We start from the raw sequence: 18463 nt of genomic DNA, 5'->3' as shown, positions 1-18463 counted from the left end.
TAAAACGTGTGCGGCTGGGTGGCGCTAAAATTTGAAAAAAGTTCGTTAAAAACGTAATCGAACTTCCCGGGACATAAACCTAGTTTCGTTAAATATGCATCGCGGGTTCGTTAAAATTGGTTTGCTTGAGAGCTGGTCAATGCTGGACAAAATAGAATAATTCGTTTGAGAAAATTTGAATTCATAGTCTTTTAACATTAAATATTTCACATAACTTTTATGAAAATATACTTTATCACAGCAACGATTTGAACGAATTATCTTTCCTATAGGAATAAAGCAAACCAACCAGATAAATTTGTACCACAAATTCGCCCATAGTGCGTCGCGCTGGCTTCGGGTTTCCACGAACGCCAAACGCCGGGCCCACGATTGGAGCCGCATGCTAAGTTCGCGTTTGATGCTGCTCGAAGAAGGTTGCGTATACGGTGTGTTGGCGCTGTGGCGCTAGTTTTTTTCTCCGCTCCCTCAATTCCCATTTTGCAGTGTTTGGTCCGCGGTCATTTTGCGTACCGGTGTGTGCCGTGTAGCTACGATAAAAGTGTTTATCACAAAAAAACAAAAGATTGTTAACAACCGTTGGTTCAAGCACACAGTTGCTTTGTAGTAGTGATGCATTAGTGCACTTTGCAACTGCAAAAATGCAACTAACAAAAACGAAACCGTACCGCCGCAGCACCTGATGATGATGACAACGTTCACTTTCAGCTGTGCTGCTCGTGTTGCAAGTGCTGTGTGTGCAATCGATATCTTTCTCCGCTTGGGTGTGTGCGTGTGTGTGTATGCGTTGTGCTTTTACCCGGAATCCTTCAAAACGGTGTAATCATAAAACGACCGCTGCAAAGTATGCGTGACCGTGGGAAAATTCGTGCGCTAGTGCTAGTAGCCGAATAGTGACAGGAAGCGGCCCAACCAAATCGATAGTTGGTGACATTTATACAGTTTGCGGCTTTTAGGCTGGTGAGGAATGGCATTAGATGCTGCAGTTTGCAGTTGGTTGATTGGAATTGTTTTTTGGTGCATTTCTGGATAAAATGTGAAGAATGTGTGCACCAACGTGTAACTCAAGCTGCTCTTCAGGCCGTTCCATCTTTTCCCATTTTTGGATGTGTGTGAAATGTGACGCGTTTGTGTGTGCGTGTGTTTTGATCAATGTTTTTCATTCTTCTTTTCTTTTCTAATCTCGTGCAGCATCATATCAAGCAAATCAGTGAAATAGAACCCGCAGTGTAACCGTGCTGAAGGAATATCTTTTTCCTTGCCTCGCCAACGACTCATCGTCTCTAATCTTTGACGCTGAGTAATCGTTGATTGCCTCCCCACGACGCCTCCTCCCTCCCAACGTTCTAACGACAGCCACGTGTGGAGGAGCGAAGTCTAAACGAGGATGATGATGATGATGATGTGTGTCCAGCGAGAGCTGCATAATCGATGATTGTGCCCGAAATATCAGCCCTTCCGTCGACCCGTTTGCTGTTTGCTTACCGATAGCCCTCCTAACGGATCATCTCGGATGTGCCCTAGAGTGTGCGTGTGTGTGTGTGCTGTCTTGGTTGTGTGTGTATGATGATGATGATGATTTGCTTGGAGCAAATTGAAAAGAAGTGTGCTATGAAGTGATTGCACGCAGCTGTGTCGCAGCTGTACCCTGCGGAGTGAGTGTGAGTGTGGAGTGGCTTGAAACTAATCCTAGTAGGCTAGTGAGCAGGAGCAGTTCCCGGGGCTTAGTTCCATAAAGCTCACTATCAAACGGTGGCCAAGGCAGTGTGGGCTCGGTGCATTTCTTCCCCAATCGGAGAAGTTTGGCTGCTGATAAGTAAACCAGAAAAGTGTTTTCCGGGTTAGTGTGTATACTTGCGTCCTCTCCCTTACCTTGCGTGTCTGTGTGTGTGTGTTTGTGGTGTAGTAGCGGTGTTGTTTTGTGATTGTGTAGTAGTGTGTGACGGGGCCGACTTCATAAAAAGGATGCCAAATCGTGTAGCTGCCCGGTCGAAGTAGGTAGAAAGTTGCTCTTAGTAACCACACGTTGAAAATGATCGAGAAATTGCGTTGTGGTACACCCGATGGCATCCTGCGCCGTGGCTATTCTCTTGAACGTGTTGGCCAGGGTCCAGGCCGCAGTGACACCCGTGCGCCCAAGAAGAGTGCAGAATGTGGTGACGTTTCCGTGTTAACCCTTACAGCGTGAGCGTAAATCGTAACCCAAACATCCTTTCTTGTTGTTAATTGTTGCACTAAAACTTCCGGAAAAAAGTAGCCACGACCGTAATTCTCGACTAATGGTGTTCATGAATAGTGCATCTTGAGTCCTTAGACTTACCACCTCGGAAACTCCTCTCAACCGATGAAGATGGCATCCGAAACGGAAAATTCCATTCCCGTGTGCCCTCCACTGCCGGAACCGGCCGGAGAGCGTGCCCTCTACCGGAAGATGATGGGCAAGGGGCACGAAGTGAACGGCAGTGAAGATATCGGACGGACGGAAATGGACGGCCCCGGTCAAGGTGCACCGGAGGGTTTGAAGTATGCGAAGTATAATGTCACCGGCCCAACGGGTCCGCTGGCTGGTGAGTGTACCAAGGATGGGGTGGGTAGCACGGTAGCGGTGTGCACCGGTGGTACCATTTCGGTGACGCTGGAAGAGATTCTGAAAACGTTCAACGCGCCCATCTCGGAGGATCAAGCGTGGGCGCTCATCTACCAGACGTCGCGGATGTATAAGGCCCGATTGCAGGAACCGGGCGGCCGGTTGCGGGACCTTCGACTACCACTGCATCCACACCAGCTGAACGTCCAGAAGGACGGCAGTTGCAACGTTACGGCTCGTACAGGTAAGTCCCCCAGGGTTCTCTTAGTAATTAGTCCAATATCGCTAGAAACAGCCATTACCGAATGTGTGATAACAATCGTAGGTCTGGTTTGGCTTGTGAGAGTTACCTTGGCCTAGCGGCCTGTCGTCACGGCCCTCAAGGTTTGCTCAATATTTGCACGCTTGATTGAAACCTGAAGCCAGGTGCCGACAAGGTACAGCACAAACTGTTGTGAGGGTTTCTTAGGGCTTATGGCAAATGTCTTTGTTCGGTCGGGAAGTACTCAAGTGTCCCTATTCTAGTGCCCCTTTCCGTGCTATTTGGAATAGTCATCACGTTCAGCGAGATATGGAAGCGGGTTCGCTTCCTGCTGCAAGTGTTCAGTATTAGGTTGCTTCATATAGTTTGTCAACAGCCTGTAAGACATCAATTGAACTTTGGATTATACTTGGACAATTGTTCGACATTGTTCACAAGTTGCTGAGCACTAATCAGGATTCCTGAAAAGGTTGGATCACTCTTGAAATTGTAAAGCCCCTTGAAATGTGCAAACTGACATCATCATCCAAAGAAAGTTACATTTTTTGTGCCCTTCTATTATCACCCTTTGGATGACGCCATCGCTCTCGTAGTGTGATTACTGGCACGAAATGTGAATAATTGTTTTTTCTTCTATCTCTTCTTCTGTTGGCAACGGTTTCTGCTATTTAATAGCAGCATTTGCAACAAAATTTCTTTAGAATTATAATCGATTCCAAGTCGGTGGCTAACATAAAGCATGATGTCATTGCATGGCAGCTATTTTCAAGGACTTTTTCTTCCGGCGTACATGACCCTTAATCGACCATCTCTTTGGCACCAGTGACACAGGGAGTGTGGGGAAAAATCCCAACAAATAATTGATATGACGACTTATGTTTTTGTTGCCCCAGTTACCAACGGAGGACAACACGGGGGAATAGATTGTGAAGCCTCAAGTTTGAGTGGTATTCCCGGAGGATTAAGACCTCCCTTCGTGTGTTTGGCACCAAGTCCAAAGACATCTGTTCGGGCGAGTGTTGGAATCATGGTATCTTGGTGCCGTAGTGTGGACTGTGAGGCATAAATCAGCTCTGCGACCGTTTGTTTTTTTTTTTTGGATGCCAAGACTCGCTCCAAGCAAACAATGTACATCGTTCTCGTTCAGGTTATGTGTTGCAATCGATATAACTCTTCATGAACACGTTCGCTCCGGGGACAATTGGTCTGGTGGTTCGTTCGTTCGTTCTTCGGGGGAGCCGAGCACTTATTTGGGCACATTTTATAACGCCTCCGCAGCAATTGGAAATTGAACAAACCCCGTGCGGAATGGAGCGATACGAGATTTTCGAGGTGTGGAGCATCTTGTGACGCATCTAAAATAGATTGAAAGAATTGTGTGTGTGTGTGTGGTTGAATGGGGATGGCTCTTTTTTTGGTTTGGTGCTGGAGAAACATTAAATTGGAGGAAGAAGTCGTTCTATTTTAGAGGTACTTTTAGTTTAGTTCACCGTATTACGCTTTGCTTGCACACATAAGCCGTCGCGCTTGCTCGTTTAATGCGATAAGTGTTTGCTTCCGTTTGGCGTTCTTCGGTTTTTCGAAGAGGAGAACCCTTTTTTTCTTGATTTCTTGAAATAATTCGAATCGTGTGTTTGAGTTGATTGAGTTAGTTTTTTTTTCGTTCCGTTTGGGGCGGTTTGGTTCATGACTTTTTTATGGACGACCGAGCAAAAGAAATAGAAATAGAAAAACAGGGTTCTAAAATCACGCTCTTTGGAAGCCTTCCGGTAGACGAGATAAAGTCATCGATTTTCTGTTGCGCATGATTTGGTAAATTGGGGAGGTGCAGCTGGTGAGCTTTTCTTGCGCTGCTGCTTCATTCAATTATACAATTTAACCAAGAACGAGAACGTGTGCGCGCGCCGTGTTTGGAGTTAATTCGAACTCAATTGCCTGTCCATTCTTAGCCGGTGAAAGTGGTTAACCGTTCGGCGGTAGGTTCATCCGCTCGGCAAGCAAACCGTTTGCTTTGGTGGTGATGATTAAGGTTGAATGGTTGGTAGCAGAGAAAGAAATGATTGCAACCGACGGTCAGGTGTGTGGAATTGAACCAATTTAAGACGCCATCGAAATCGTTTGGAATAGTTTTTGCTAGTTTATGGCAGAAGGTTTAAGCTCACTTCACCCGTTAGAATGAACCGCTAAAAACCAGGGTGCGCCTGGAACGAGCGCTATAAAACCCCTGCATTGCTCTAAAAAAACAAGCGGGCAGCTCATTTCCGGTGTTGAACAGAAACCTCGTCCGCAATGTTTATAATGTGGACGCGCCACCCCGTGCCAGCTGTTGTTATGAGTTGCATACAGGAGCCTCCGCTTTCCGCAACAAACCGGGTAACGGGTGACCAGTTGCTACACGAGCTAAAAGTAGCGAGCCACTGACCGTTTGTTTAGCCACAGCAGCTGCCAGCCAAACCATTGCGCAGTGTTTAATATCCCGTGGCACAGGTAAATGAGCCCTTTCGCTTCCTGAAACGGCTGGCTGGGTACAAGGAAATCTAATCTAATTTGGATAAAAATTGTACGTTTATTGATTGAATGTACGAATTTCTACCTGTAATGGTTAGTTAGAGGCAACGTGCTTCATCGCAAAAGGCCAAGCCAACAGAAATCAAGGTAATGATGGAAGTGATTCGTGATGCACTTGCCTTCAAGAGTACGCTCCTTGTGGTGTGGTGTGCTCGCTCGTTCGGTCGGTCGAAGAAGATGGCTCATCGTGCGATGCGAACGGAAAGGGAAACATCAATCAAGGGCTAGTTTGTGCGGGGTGGGCCTAACTTATCCATCTCCGGCGATGAGTACCAGATCATGCGCCTTCCCCTCCCGCCACGAAGAAGCCCCGGAGTACTTTCGATTGCTCGACCATCCCTTGAAAGAAGTGGCCGGTAGAAGAAGCCATATTTTGATGGGTCATGATCAGTCTACTGCAGAAGTGGTCGGAAGATCGCTGGTCTCATGGTCACGGTTTTTAATAATGAGCGATCGATCTAAAGCACCCCCCTCTCCAAGTCCCCCCACCGTTTTGTCCATCCGTCCGGCCTTTCACAAACGGCCGACGGTTGGTGCCTTGGATCATATCTTTCCAAGCCAAGAATTGATGGATCCAGTGCGGTTTGTGCTCTGTGTGTGTGTGTGAGTGTCTCCACTTTGTCGCAAGTTTCTCCGAGTATGAACTTTCGGTTTGGCCCTAATTGGAAGGAAGTGACTTCCCAATTTCCAGTCCAAGCTGCTGTACCACCTCGGTGTCTTTCTTTTACTTTCGTCCATTAGGGCGATTCGAAATTTGTGAGTTTGAATGTGTGCGTGCGTGTGAGAAGGTAAAGAAGGAAAGGATAAGTTTTACGTCATTCGGTTGAACCTCCGCACCAGTGCGCCCAGGGTCAATCATTCTTGGATTTCGATTTTCCACGCCGGTCGTTTCCGTTGCTCCGATGACGTGGGTTTGGGCTTTGAGAAGGAGAAAGTCAATATTTGGTTATGATCTTTGTTTGAGGGGGGAGCAGAGGTTTAGGTCAGTTCAGACTCTCCGAAGAATTAGATTATTAGCGCAGTTTGCTTTGTGTTGACTTCATGAACTCTGATGGCACACGATTTGGCTTCTTTCATATTGGGAGCTTGTCAAATCAAGCTATTTTAGACGCAGAGAGTGGTTTCTCATGCTCAGGAATAAAACATTGTTAAGAAGTGAGGATACAGATTTACTTTTCCCTTTTTCGAATGAGCATTCCAGTTGCCGGTATGGTTCTTGTTTGTCTTCCAGGGGAACGTTCCAAGGGGTTTCTTGTGTGCGGTTTGCTTTATTGGCCGTAACAGGGATGTGGTTTTTGGTGTGAAATTATTCAACATTCTCTGGGTGCACCTGAAACCTGGGAAGCAAAACTATAAAAATCCAAGGTGAACGTACCGACCGCAAATACTCTGGAGAACGCTAGAACAGCAGTATCGCTTGGGTAGAACCAAACCTCAACGAGGCCGTCGTTGAGTCTTGCACCTGCTACTTGCTCATCAAACACCAAAGTGGAAGCTTTCACTTCAAGAGGAAAGATTCCAAAAATCTCGCAAGATATCACCCTTTTGACACTTGTGGGGTGTGATAGAATATTTCTTCCCGACTCTGGTAGCTCTCATGAGACTCATGTTGGAATTTAGACATTGTTTTACCACGGAAACGCTTTTCCTGGAACTCATAAGCCACGACGACCCTGTGAGGCAGCATCTTACGCACCTTTTTCGGGAACTGGGAGCAGAAAACCGTCTCCACCCCGGCATGCGATGCGATGTGTTTGTTTTATTGTGTGGCAGCAAGTGGCCCCGTCCGCACTGTGAGGTACTTGTGTGCGAGGAACATTAAATTTATGCCACAGTAATGCGCCTCCTTGGTTCCTTTCATTTTGGGAAGTTCTGCTATTTGAATATATGGAAATGGTGGTGCAAAAGGAAAATAAAACTCAAGAATCTCTCAGCTCCCATCAGTGTCTGTGTGCAGTTCAGGGGGCCACTCGGCAGGTGTGATGTTGGACGCCGAGTAGGTCTGCTTCTGCTTTAAAAACTATAAAGCAAAAGGTGCGTGAAAGCGCATTAAAATCACGATGAACTTAACGCGTTGAATGACGAGATGGACGTGGCACGGGGGGAAAATAAAGTAAACGTAAATGCGTATCGTACCACACCTCCCTGCTCATCAGCGATTACTGCTCCTCGATGCTTGCGCCCTTAATTGTTAATTGTTAAGGGCATGGTTGCTTGTGTGTGTGTGCTTTTTTAACCCCCCTTTCTTTATGGTAATGGGTTGGTTTGATTTGCTCTTTCGCCTTTCATCGTGATGCTCTCAGGTGTGCATGATGTGTTAAGGAAGCTTTTATTTTCCATTCCACCACGAACCGGAGGCTCCAGGTCCGTTCCTTTGTGCTGTCGCTTCAACTCCAGAGACGTTAAGTGTCGTTGTAATCACTGCCCAAAACAAGAATGATTTATTAGACAAAGGTGGTGGTAGGCCTGAGTGTGTACTGGAGAAATTTTACCATAAGAAGCAGCAGCATTGCGTTACCCATCTGCTATGTGGAGCAAAGATCATGGAGATCATACAGTCAGCAGGGATGTGTTTCTGCTCGTTCAGCTCGTAGCACGCAAAAGCCTACATGGAAAAATCTCATTAAAATGCGTTCATATTTTCTGTAAAAGATTTACAAATGGTCATTCTGTTTTATATCACTTTAACACACTCGAGCATCATTTGTGCAACCATGCATACATGTTTGATGCCGGGTGGAGGAGGAGCGATTAAGTGTGTTATGAAATGTGCCGATTTGAAGCCTGAAATCAAAACCATCCAAACGAAATGAAGAAGAAATTTCTGGGCGATTGCGTTTTGATCGCTTTGAGAGGCGGCAATGGGATGCTTGCACATATTTTGGTCATCTTGCTTTGCGAGCAGCGAGCGGAGGTTTGTGGCACTATAATTTTAGCTATTTTTTACGTCTGCTTTTGATTATTCATCGACCGTAAATTTAACGATCGCACGTGACGGCTAATGGTCGGTGGGTGCTGGGGTGAGTGCGTCAATGTGCAGTCGGTTTGCAACACAAGCACCCTGAGATGCAGCGAGCCTCCTGAAATAACCGCTGAAAAGGATTTAAATTTTGAGAGAAAAACGGCGCTTTGGCACAATTCGATCGCTTTAGCACCAATAATGTGTTTGCTTGAAATGCATATAATTGTCAAAATGTTGCATCTTTGTGGGTTTCAATTCGAAACGAATTCTCAATTGTTTTGAAATTGTCTTCGATTCGATGGGTAAAGTGCATCCGACGCATGCACATGCCGATTGCACACGATGCCGAATTGATGGATCAGTATTTCACACGTCGTAGCCACGCATAAAACCCCGTGATCCACGTGATATCCCCCGGATGCGAGGCGTGTAGGCGCACAGCGGAAACTGCGAAATATGAGTCAGCTGGGCGCAGATGGGTCGTTCGCGTTTGCGGTATGCTTTTGTGGCGTCGGAAAGATTTATTCCTCATTTCAGAGCATCGCGTGCGTGTGTGTGTACATGAGTCTGTTTCGCGCCTTGATGTGTGGCGCGCAACATACCTTTTTATTGTTATTTCTTGCAAACGCGCGAGGGAAGAGCGCACGGTTCGATTGCGTCGAAGTTGCTGCAGTTGGCGTGTGTGTGCTGTGCTGTGCTGTGCACGTATCGATACGTGCGCGGAGGTTTTGTTTTCGCCGTTTCTTTCCTCTCCTGCGTCTTGGGGGAGAAAAATGTGCGATTATGAAATAGTTACGCATTCCGCAGCGCCGCGCACCACTCGCCTTTACTTGCTGGCTGCTGCGTGGTGATGATGACGAGATGATGAGCTCTTGAAGTTTCCTGGCCACGTCGTTCGGTGGTGGTGGTGTATTTCCTCATATTCCAACGCCAGAGGGGGTAGTTTGGTGGACGGATTAATGTCGGCATTTGTTGTCACATTTGTTGCCTATACGCAGGTCGAAAACACAACACTTCCCCCTTTCGCTGTCCTTCAGCGGCGTGTGTGTGTGGCAGCATGAATTAAATTTCACCATTTTCGATGTGTGGTGATTCGGGCGAGGGAAAATTGATTTTTCTTCAACTGTCTTTTGCGGTTTAGGCTTTTGTTTTTTGGTGACTGTGTTGACGTCACTCCGTGTGTGTACAATGCATGTCATAGCCGTTATCTTTTGGTTTGATTTTTGAGTTTGAGTTGGGTAAAATGTGATTTAGACAATCAGACAAACCCTTGACACACTTTTGAAAGTCCATATTTTTTGCCGGTTCCTTTGTCTTCGATCGCAAACGGTGTTGAGTGCGGTGGTGAATGTTTTATGCACTCCCTGCTAGCTTGACAGCGATGGATGAAATATTTGAACTAATTTTTAAAATCATCTTCCCGCTCTCTTGGGTGGTCCCTGTCCTACAGCACAGCAACAGCCTTGAACCGTTTGGGAGGAAAACCGAAAACGAAAACTGTGGCTAAAAATATAGTCTTCTCTTCCCACACCAGAACCTGTGGCGTTGATGGACGTGGTGGGGACGTGATGGGACGTGGTAAAGTCCTAACATTCTTCTTCGTTATGCGTTGCACTTTGTGCGTGCGTGATGAGCTGCAGTTGTGCACTCTATGATGCAATTTTGAGTGACCCGCTTAAGAAGACGAGCGGCTCGGAGCAGTAAAGTTCAATCGGGTTTCAGTTACGGGTTGAGTTGCTTTCGAAATTCTCTCGGCACCGAACGGGGTAAAGAATCTTTCGACAGGTCGCGTAAAAGATCGCTTCTCTGGGAGTGCTAGACCATAAAAAAAACCACGGGAAACTTGTTGGGACAAGAAGAATGTGAGGGTTTTTTTCGTTATGTTTCAGTGCCGCATCGATTCTTAGCTGTGTCATGCTTTTATTACTATTGTTTTGAAGTGTGTTGCGGGCTAAACGGGAGCAGTTTTCAACCGTGTTCTTGAAAGCTGAGCCGCCTTTTTCACACTTGCCATAATTGGTGCGGTTTAGAATTTTGAACACCACACCACCCGCTGTGTTGCATGTGTTTTTTTATTCTCTCTATCTAACAAAACATCTTCTCTCTCTGCCCATAAAGGGATGCATCTTAGATGGAAGTGTTTCTGTAGTTTTTTTCTGTTTTCGTCTAAACTCGTTTTAATAAATTTGTTTGTGTTATGCATTTCGGGCCAATCTTAACTGGTGGTAGTTATCGCCGGATTACGATGGCTCCGCAGTCCATAAAGGTTGATGGCGATTATTGACTAGCAGCCGTGAAGCCGTGGTCCACCCGCGAGCGATGTTTATAACTGTTCCCGTGTTGATTGGATTTTACCATAAACGAGAAGCTGATGGGAAAAGGGAAAAGCTGACCGTGCTTGACTCATCCAGATTTCGATGGCCGTTATCTATATTTATAAAAAAAAATAAATATCGGTCAACCCCGGGAGCGGCCGCGGTGTGTGTCGTGTCAGCTGTTGTTCGGATGGTCTGGCAGAATGAGGTGGCTGATCTCATCTCGGGCCGGGTGAGGCTCCGCTTTCGCTAATCCCTTGGCGGAACCAAAAATGCAAAGCTACGGGAAGGAGATAGAAAGAGCAGCACATGAAAAGCTTTGATTTTGACCGCGATTCTTCGTCATCATATGCTCAATAGTTTAACTCTTACGTGTCGTGTGTGTCGTCACCTCGTGGTGTGCGCGGTGTGACATGATAGGAAGCGATTAACATACTACCGTTAGTTGATAATATTTATCTCGCCATATAATAACTCGCAATTTGGTTAATCCAATCCGAATAGTGATTGTGTGTTTTTTGTATGTAAGTGTAGTGATTTTTTACGCCAAAAGTTCTTCATTCAACTTCTTCCGAGCACAAACTGATCTAGCTGTATCGACTGTTTGGTCAAATTATGGACTCTTCCCGATGATCGCAACAATTCCTGGACTTGTGGCTCCATTGACCGGTGCTCGTTGCTGGGACATAAATGGACATAAAAATGTCACCGGACACCCCGCGGTACGGTTTTATGCCTGGTTGAATCATTTATTTTTCGCCACGATCGTTTTTAATCGTTCTGATGAGCTTAGCAGGTCCCACATTGTTATGGCGAGCTTCGAGCTGTGCGAAGAGGATCCAGTTTCTAAAGTGTTGTGTTAGAAACGAATCGTTCGGGAGAATGGTGGTGGATTTATTTTTCTATTTTTTTATCGTTATCGTTTTATATGCCTGTGGTTATGTGTGTGTGTATTGATCGCCAATATGTTCTTTGAATAGAAAAAAATGCCACTCACACACACAATCCCCGGACCATATTTGCTGGAAACGATGCTAGTGGAGATCAAATTCCTCGGCGCCTTTCCTTCTGAGACGTCGACACAGTCGCTGGCCAAAGCGCCCACCAATTATTAGCTGTTGCCTTTTCTCTCCGTTGTCCTTTACGGGTTCAGACTCAACTTCTTCTCGCCCCCTCCCCACGCCTAGACGATGTTATCGCACACGAGCTTTCCAGCTGTCCCTTGGACGATTATGAATGAAATCGACCAAAAGGTGTTTCGTGTTGTGCGTGTTATTTCTTCTTTTTTTCGTGGAAGACACGAGAGACACAAGACAGGAAAACGCAAGCTCGCGTCGCGAAAAAGATAAGACGTTGTGAGTCAAGGTGTTCGGAATGTGTGTGTGTGCGTATAAAAGCAGTTATTGCAAACGGTAAGAGTGGGTATTAGATGTTTGATTTGATTTTTTTCTCTCTGTTGTTTTGTGGTTGGTTGTTTTGTTCGTCGTTTCTTTTGGCTGACATGTGACGGGGCACATTCCGGCTAGACACGTCCCCCGTATGAGTTGGGTTGGTTAGGTTGCTGCTGGTGCCTCCACAAAGCGACGTTTGATTCACCCGGTCTGGGTGGGTTGAGTTCTATCAAACGTGGATGTGTCTTGGGTACATTCGTTAGGATAGAAATTAGATGACTTCTTTAGTTTTGGGAAGGAACAGTCTTACATGCCACGATTCGATAGGATTAGTTGCTCTCTTTCTCTATCGCTCCCAGAGACAAAACACCTAATGGGCTAATAAATATGCGTGCAGGTGTGGAAGGGAGGCGCAGTGCTGGAGTGTGGCTTTTTTTTCCTCTCCTCAACCCATTGCTAATAGCGGCAATGCTCTTGATGTTCGCCTTTCCGCAAGTGACGATCCCGTAAGCGTTTGACCCAGTTCCCGAAAAAAGTAAGTGAATTAATGGAATACAAGCGATGACGTCCGGCGGACAGGCGGCGGAATCTATCACAGCTGCCAGACATCAAACGGTGGACCTGAGAAGGGCGAGGACGGCAAGCGGTGTTTGTAACACGCGAACGCTGGCTGCTCCGTATCGCGAGAAACAAAACGGCCGCCGAAAGGAGCCCAGAATCGAGTGCGGGCAGGCCAGAACAGTTGCTCCAATTTTCCCTGATCGCCTGCATTTGATCCACCGAATGGTATGTGTGTGGGGAGCAACGATGAAAGAAGTTAAATTCGTCTTTTCCGCAAACTAAATTTCCTGCCCAAGGGATGGGGAGCAATTGTGGAGAAGCGCGCCTGGACTAGGTACTTCTAGCAGACAGAGGAAGCGGCATGAGGAGGCCGCTGGTGTAAATGGTTTTGTTTTTGGTCACTTTTAGGTGTGAGCTGGAATAGAATGGATCGGCAAAGAGGAGGAACCAAATTGCTGTAAAGCTGTTGTTTAGGAAGTTCAGACTGTTCGGGGAAGGGGGAACATTAGGGAAATGGAGATTGGGACATGAAAACAAATCGCCCTCCCTAAATCGATCTAATTCGTCGTACGGTTGACGATTTGTAAGTTAGCGCGGTCCGCTCGCGCGGTCGGCAGCTGTTGCCAAAGGAACCGCAAAAAGCAGTACACCGAACGGTTGATATTTCGGGAAATTGATCTACTTTTCTCTTAAGCGGTTTGCCTAAAGCGTGCTGGTGTTTGTGGGGGGTTATAGAAGCTTGCGTGGATCGCCCGAGGAATGGTGTTGAAAATTTGATCAATCAAACAAAACACAACCGAAAGACGCGCGCATACGATTACTTCTTTTTTCATGATCATGAGAGAGCGATAAAGTTCAATTAGGATTAGGCGTTTCAATTTAAGGTTACCTGTTGTAAAAACCGCAAACCGCTAGGTGCTGGAGATGGAATTGCAGATGATGGTTGGAATCGGGAACAGTGCACTCGACGTGCGGTGTGTGAAACCGTGCGCTTGCGCATGGGACTAATGGTTCGGGCGGGCAAAGGGCCGCTTAAATGTCTACTGCATTAACTCGCATACCAAATTAAGGTCCCGTTTGACTATAATATCTTTGTGGAATCGTTTAAAACTTAATTTTAGTTCAAATAATAGTTCAAACTACCACAAGAATAGTTCTTGCTTCCCATGCCGTAATTTAGAAGTAGAAGCAGCTGGTACTCCTCCAATTTTAACTGTAACTCTTTTAAACCCAAGCAAGAGGTCACAGCACAGATTTTGCGCACATTCCCATGGCACACTGCGTTTGTCATGGTTCGAGTCTTTCGCGTCTTTGTCCTCTGTCAGCGCAACGAAGCGGACTAGAGTAGCAACGAAGCTGGCGGAACGCAACCCTAACCTGTCGCAGCAAGAAGGGACAGACGACCTCGAGCAATGGCACACACGACGGGGCAGTCAGACTAACTGGAGCCTCCTCCTAAGTCGAACGATTTTACTCAGACACACACACACATACGGAGATTTCCTTCGATAGATCCGGTGCCTGAGAGAAGGCACGGGCACTGCCACGCGTTATGCAATTTTCCACCTTCTTGCACCGGTAAATGATCACTTTAGTTGCGCATCGTCGTGTCTGCGCGCACTTTTTGTGGCGTAGGTCGTTCGGCCTGGATGCGAGGGGGGTCGTGAATGCAAAACCCAGCCAACGGTAACGTGGAAAACAAACAAATTGTTTCACTTAAGTAAATCCTCTAGGTTGCGCTCGTGTGTGTGTGTGTGTTTCGATTCTCTTCCATCCCGTTTGCTGCGGAGTGGACTGCTGCTTTGGTTGCAGTTATTTGTTGTAGCTTCCGCAGGTTGAACGTTATAACACAGCAATCCACTATCGGGGTTGTAGCGTATCTTTTAGTTGTTACACGAAATCTGCGATCGAGAGGCAACAATGCATAGTGCGGGCATATGCACAAGCTCTGTTGTAGGAAGAAGCGGGAGCTGTAGCGGCGAATGCATCTGCCCGAGCTAGTTTTAAAGCTGCTGCCGTGGAAGATTGCAGCGAGGATAAGAATAAAAGGACAGGTGTACCACCACAGGCCAGTGATGCAAAATACAATTGCACAATAGCTTTTTGCATAAGAATCATATCACACCGGTTGTAGAGAGATCACCCCCGCAGCTAAATGCAGATTGTAGAGGCAGATCTAAAATTCGCATTCATTGCTTCTGTTAACTAATACGTCATTTTTGTGAAATGCGAGAGTATTTTTAGACAGAGTTTGTGAGCTTAGTTTCTGGAGAATTCCAGCAGTGCTTAATTAATAGAAGCTAATTCTGATTAATATGGGTTGGTGGTTTAATTGTTATGGGGTCACTCGTCTATTCTTTGTCCACGGATATTTATTTACATTTTACGACCATCAATGATTGAGGCGATGGTGGTTATGACCTTGTTGTGAAGCACTCTGTGATATTCCAATGCCTGTTAAATATTTATCTTAAAAAATTCAATAACTTAAGAGAATTATTCTAAAAAAGAATGATGGCAGCATATCAAATCAAAATGTTTTATTAAACAAACCTGAATTTTGTTGCAAATCCCTCTAGGGATGTACACATCAGTTGATTACTCACACTTTTAAGAGTGGCAGCTGAAACCGTCTTCGTTCTGCCCTGCAGTGAAATGGAAATGAGCGACGATCGCGCGACCATACAAATTAAAATCTCATCGCAGCACATGTTCCCCGGCCGATCCATGGTCAAGGTCAGTGGCCTGAATAATATTGGCAGTGCTGCAAATGACCGTCGCACCTCCCAGTACAAACCCTCTCGTTTCCGCTGTTCCCGAACGTTTCAATAGCAGAGTTATGGAAGTTGGCACCGGTGGAAAGCAAAATTGTGAAGAATAATGTATGCTTAGACAGTTTCTCGCTTTACGCTCCACGCATGGTAACACCGATCTGTCCGATGTCGGTGGTTTTGTTTTGCTCCAGTGCAGGGCAAAAGGGCAAGCAGAGTTGTAGAACAATGGGCAATGTGCTAATTAGAGCTTTCACACTCATTCGACTGGACTGCTGGGGGGTGGTGATCGTTGCCATGGGAATTCAGCTCAGCGGGCGCAGACAGTGTGTGTGTTGGGGTTTTAGTTTGAGTTTTAACTCATTCACTCCTCGAATTGTTCTCTTCCGGCGGATGTGCTTTGGAATAGGGGGAGTGGTAGAAGTATGTCTAATTGTTGGCAGGGACAGAACAGAGCTTCAGACAGAGTGCTTTTTTCTTGTCTGTCAAAGGGCGGACAAAATAATCCCTAAAGCCCTAAGAAAAGGGCATACGCGTTTAATTTGAGGTCGCTGTCATGAAGAGTCGTTTTGGAGCTAATTAGGCACCCCCTAAGTGTGATTGCGATGGCGTCCGCTAATCAGCTTAACGTGTGCGGGGTAGAAGTTGTGACGGTTATGCTTATCGGACGCTTGAGATCGGCGAGATCGGAGAGTATGTGAATGTCTTTTTATTCTAGGGGACAATTTGTGGAACCAAAAGTCACAGTATTTCTTGGAACCTAATGTGTCCCGTCGGTCGTAAGCATTTCCACGCTAGTTTTATGACTCGTCTCCGTCCTGGGGCGGGAAACGCTCCAAAATGGCTTGCTGCAGTGGTGTGAAATCTACGAGTTTTTCGCTCTTTCTCGCTATATCACAGATCCGATCTCTCTCTCTCTTCTCCTACTGCGAAGGCTAAAATGTACTCAAGCGCTTAGATGATCTTGACAGTGAAGAGTTGGATATCTGGGATAAATCTTCCCAGTCATCCAACTCCAAAATGTGTGTCTTCAACCAGGGAATGTGGGCCACCTCCAAAGGGAGTGGTGAGATGGGTTGGTTGTCATGGATGGTCGTTAGTTTGCGCAGTGTCCCTGTAGTGCCAAACCTTCTTCCGACGGGCCGTTTTCCCACACATTCAAGCCACTGCTCGCCACTCACGACCGTTTGCGATCAACCTGTAATTTCACATTGTTTTATAGGTATTATTTAATTTGACTTTTTTTGTTTGTTTGCTTGGTGGTTGTGTGTGATGCATTTTCACTCCCCCCTCCCAGCACCTCAGTGTTTGATTTTGCGCAAACATCCGCAAGTGGTAAAATGTAGATCGGATCTCCCATTCGTAGGGTAGTTAGTTTTACGACGTTGAGTGATTGCTCTCATTTCGTCGCTTCCGGAGCGCGGGACGACGGATCTGGGCAGTTTGCCGTTTGAATCGGACTAATGTGTAGCACACCGTGCGTGTGTTGTTGGGTGAGCATTGTTGTTTCGTGGGGGTAGAGTGCAAAATTGCTAAGAGGTCTCTTCCGACATATTTACGTCATGTAAGACGCATCACAGGTGAGAAGACCTCCAGCCCGCTCTACTGGGCGCTTGCCATCCTGGCGTGAGAAATTGTAGGCCTTAGGGTACGAAAAGTGCGACACCAATATCGTTGAACCATTGGAGCCGCTTGGTGGTGGCAGGAGGAGGAGTGTTGTAACTTCAACGAACTTTTCGGCTTCCAATGTGGCACCCACTGCCTGGGCAAATAAATATTACCAACCAACGATCGGTTGCTCCACACGTGACGATGATGGATTCGAGCTCCATGAAGTGGGCCGGAGGTACAGTTTGTTGCTTTTTATGAGATCAATTAATTTATGAAATGGGTGCTGCTCGTGGTTAGTACCACGGAGACGACAGACAGACGGAAATCCGACAAATTTCTGTGGCCGAGAGCTGACAAAAATGTATGATACATGAGCACTTACCCACGTTGCGGGGCCACTAAAACACACTCTCAAGTGATGAGCGCCGAAAACTCTTTATGGTTATGGTGATTGCTACACGCGGATGTCGCCGCGCGTGGAAAGTGGAGTAATCTGGGGTGGTGGAGTAGTTGTGCAATAAAAGCGTACCGAAAACGCCAGATTTGAGCACATTCGTTTGTCACATGAAATGAAGTAAGCGAGTGTAATGACTCTGGTGATACGGGATGTGTCTCAGATAAGTTGCTTTGCGTTTTAGGTTGAAGGGGAACTCCCGAACACACGAGACCCAGATTTAATTTCCTATTTTCGGTCATCCAATTAAGAAGAAGCGCGCATGTGTGTGTGTGTGAGCACTTGGAGGGTGTAGATATCGTGCGGCAATAAAAGTCATCCCGACCAGAGTAATGCGTGAGGAGGTTTGTTTCCCGTTTTGATCAATTCGAGAATCGTTTCCCATAAGCCACAGCCACAACTCGCACTTACCTCCTCGCTCCCGCACACTCGGATGACACATATCGGGAGTTGGGATTTCCAAAACCAGAAGTTTTCCCTCCCTCGAGGTACTTTCTATCCCGGGGTACAGGCTTAACGATCGCTCCAGTGTCGGAGCGTTTGTCGGGTGGTTGTTTTTTTTTCATTGCTTCTCATCGATGCTCACCCTCAAGCCCCGCCTGAGTCGTGTGATTGCTTTTCGGTGTGATTTGTGGTACGTTAATTAACAGCAAGCGATGAACCCGCATGTTGGACGGTAAAAGGGAACTAGTCTTTTTTGTGGCGGTTGTTGTTGTTGGTTGCCCGGTCACCTCCCACTTTGGATACGCTGACAGATAAAGATTAAAAGACACATGCATCATCTATCTGTTGGCGGCGCTCACATGTGGATTTGACGTTGATGAGGTTTTTTCTCCTCGTTCCCCCGTTTGCCGCTCGTTGCTTTCTTTCGGGAAAGCCTGTGAAAAAGCCTGCCTGTGCGTGCGCTTGAGGCGATGATAATCGGACGCACATGAATTGAGTGGGTGGATGCTGCTGCTGCTGCTGGGGTTCCGTGGTGTG

At 46.5% G+C, this 18463-nt stretch overlaps 1 protein-coding gene across 15 annotated transcripts in view; it reads left to right on the top strand.

Moving 5' to 3' along the window:
• The first annotated feature begins 381 nt into the window (after positions 1-381).
• Positions 382-18463, top strand: part of LOC3291649 (protein spire) — a 121976-nt gene continuing 103894 nt past the window's right edge. For 3 of the 15 annotated variants that reach the window (XM_061661828.1, XM_061661818.1, XM_061661814.1), the window contains exons 1-2: positions 388-428; positions 1192-2831. In XM_061661828.1, the coding sequence (XP_061517812.1) occupies positions 2345-2831 (487 nt within the window). In that variant the 5' untranslated portion in view covers positions 388-428; positions 1192-2344. The other 12 variants (XM_061661817.1, XM_061661819.1, XM_061661820.1 and 9 more) reach the window with 7 other exon arrangements.

The sequence above is a fragment of the Anopheles gambiae genome, chromosome 3 (genome assembly GCF_943734735.2).
Source record: "Anopheles gambiae chromosome 3, idAnoGambNW_F1_1, whole genome shotgun sequence".
Taxonomy (NCBI): domain Eukaryota; kingdom Metazoa; phylum Arthropoda; class Insecta; order Diptera; family Culicidae; genus Anopheles; species Anopheles gambiae.
This window is presented reverse-complemented; position numbering and strand designations above follow the sequence as displayed.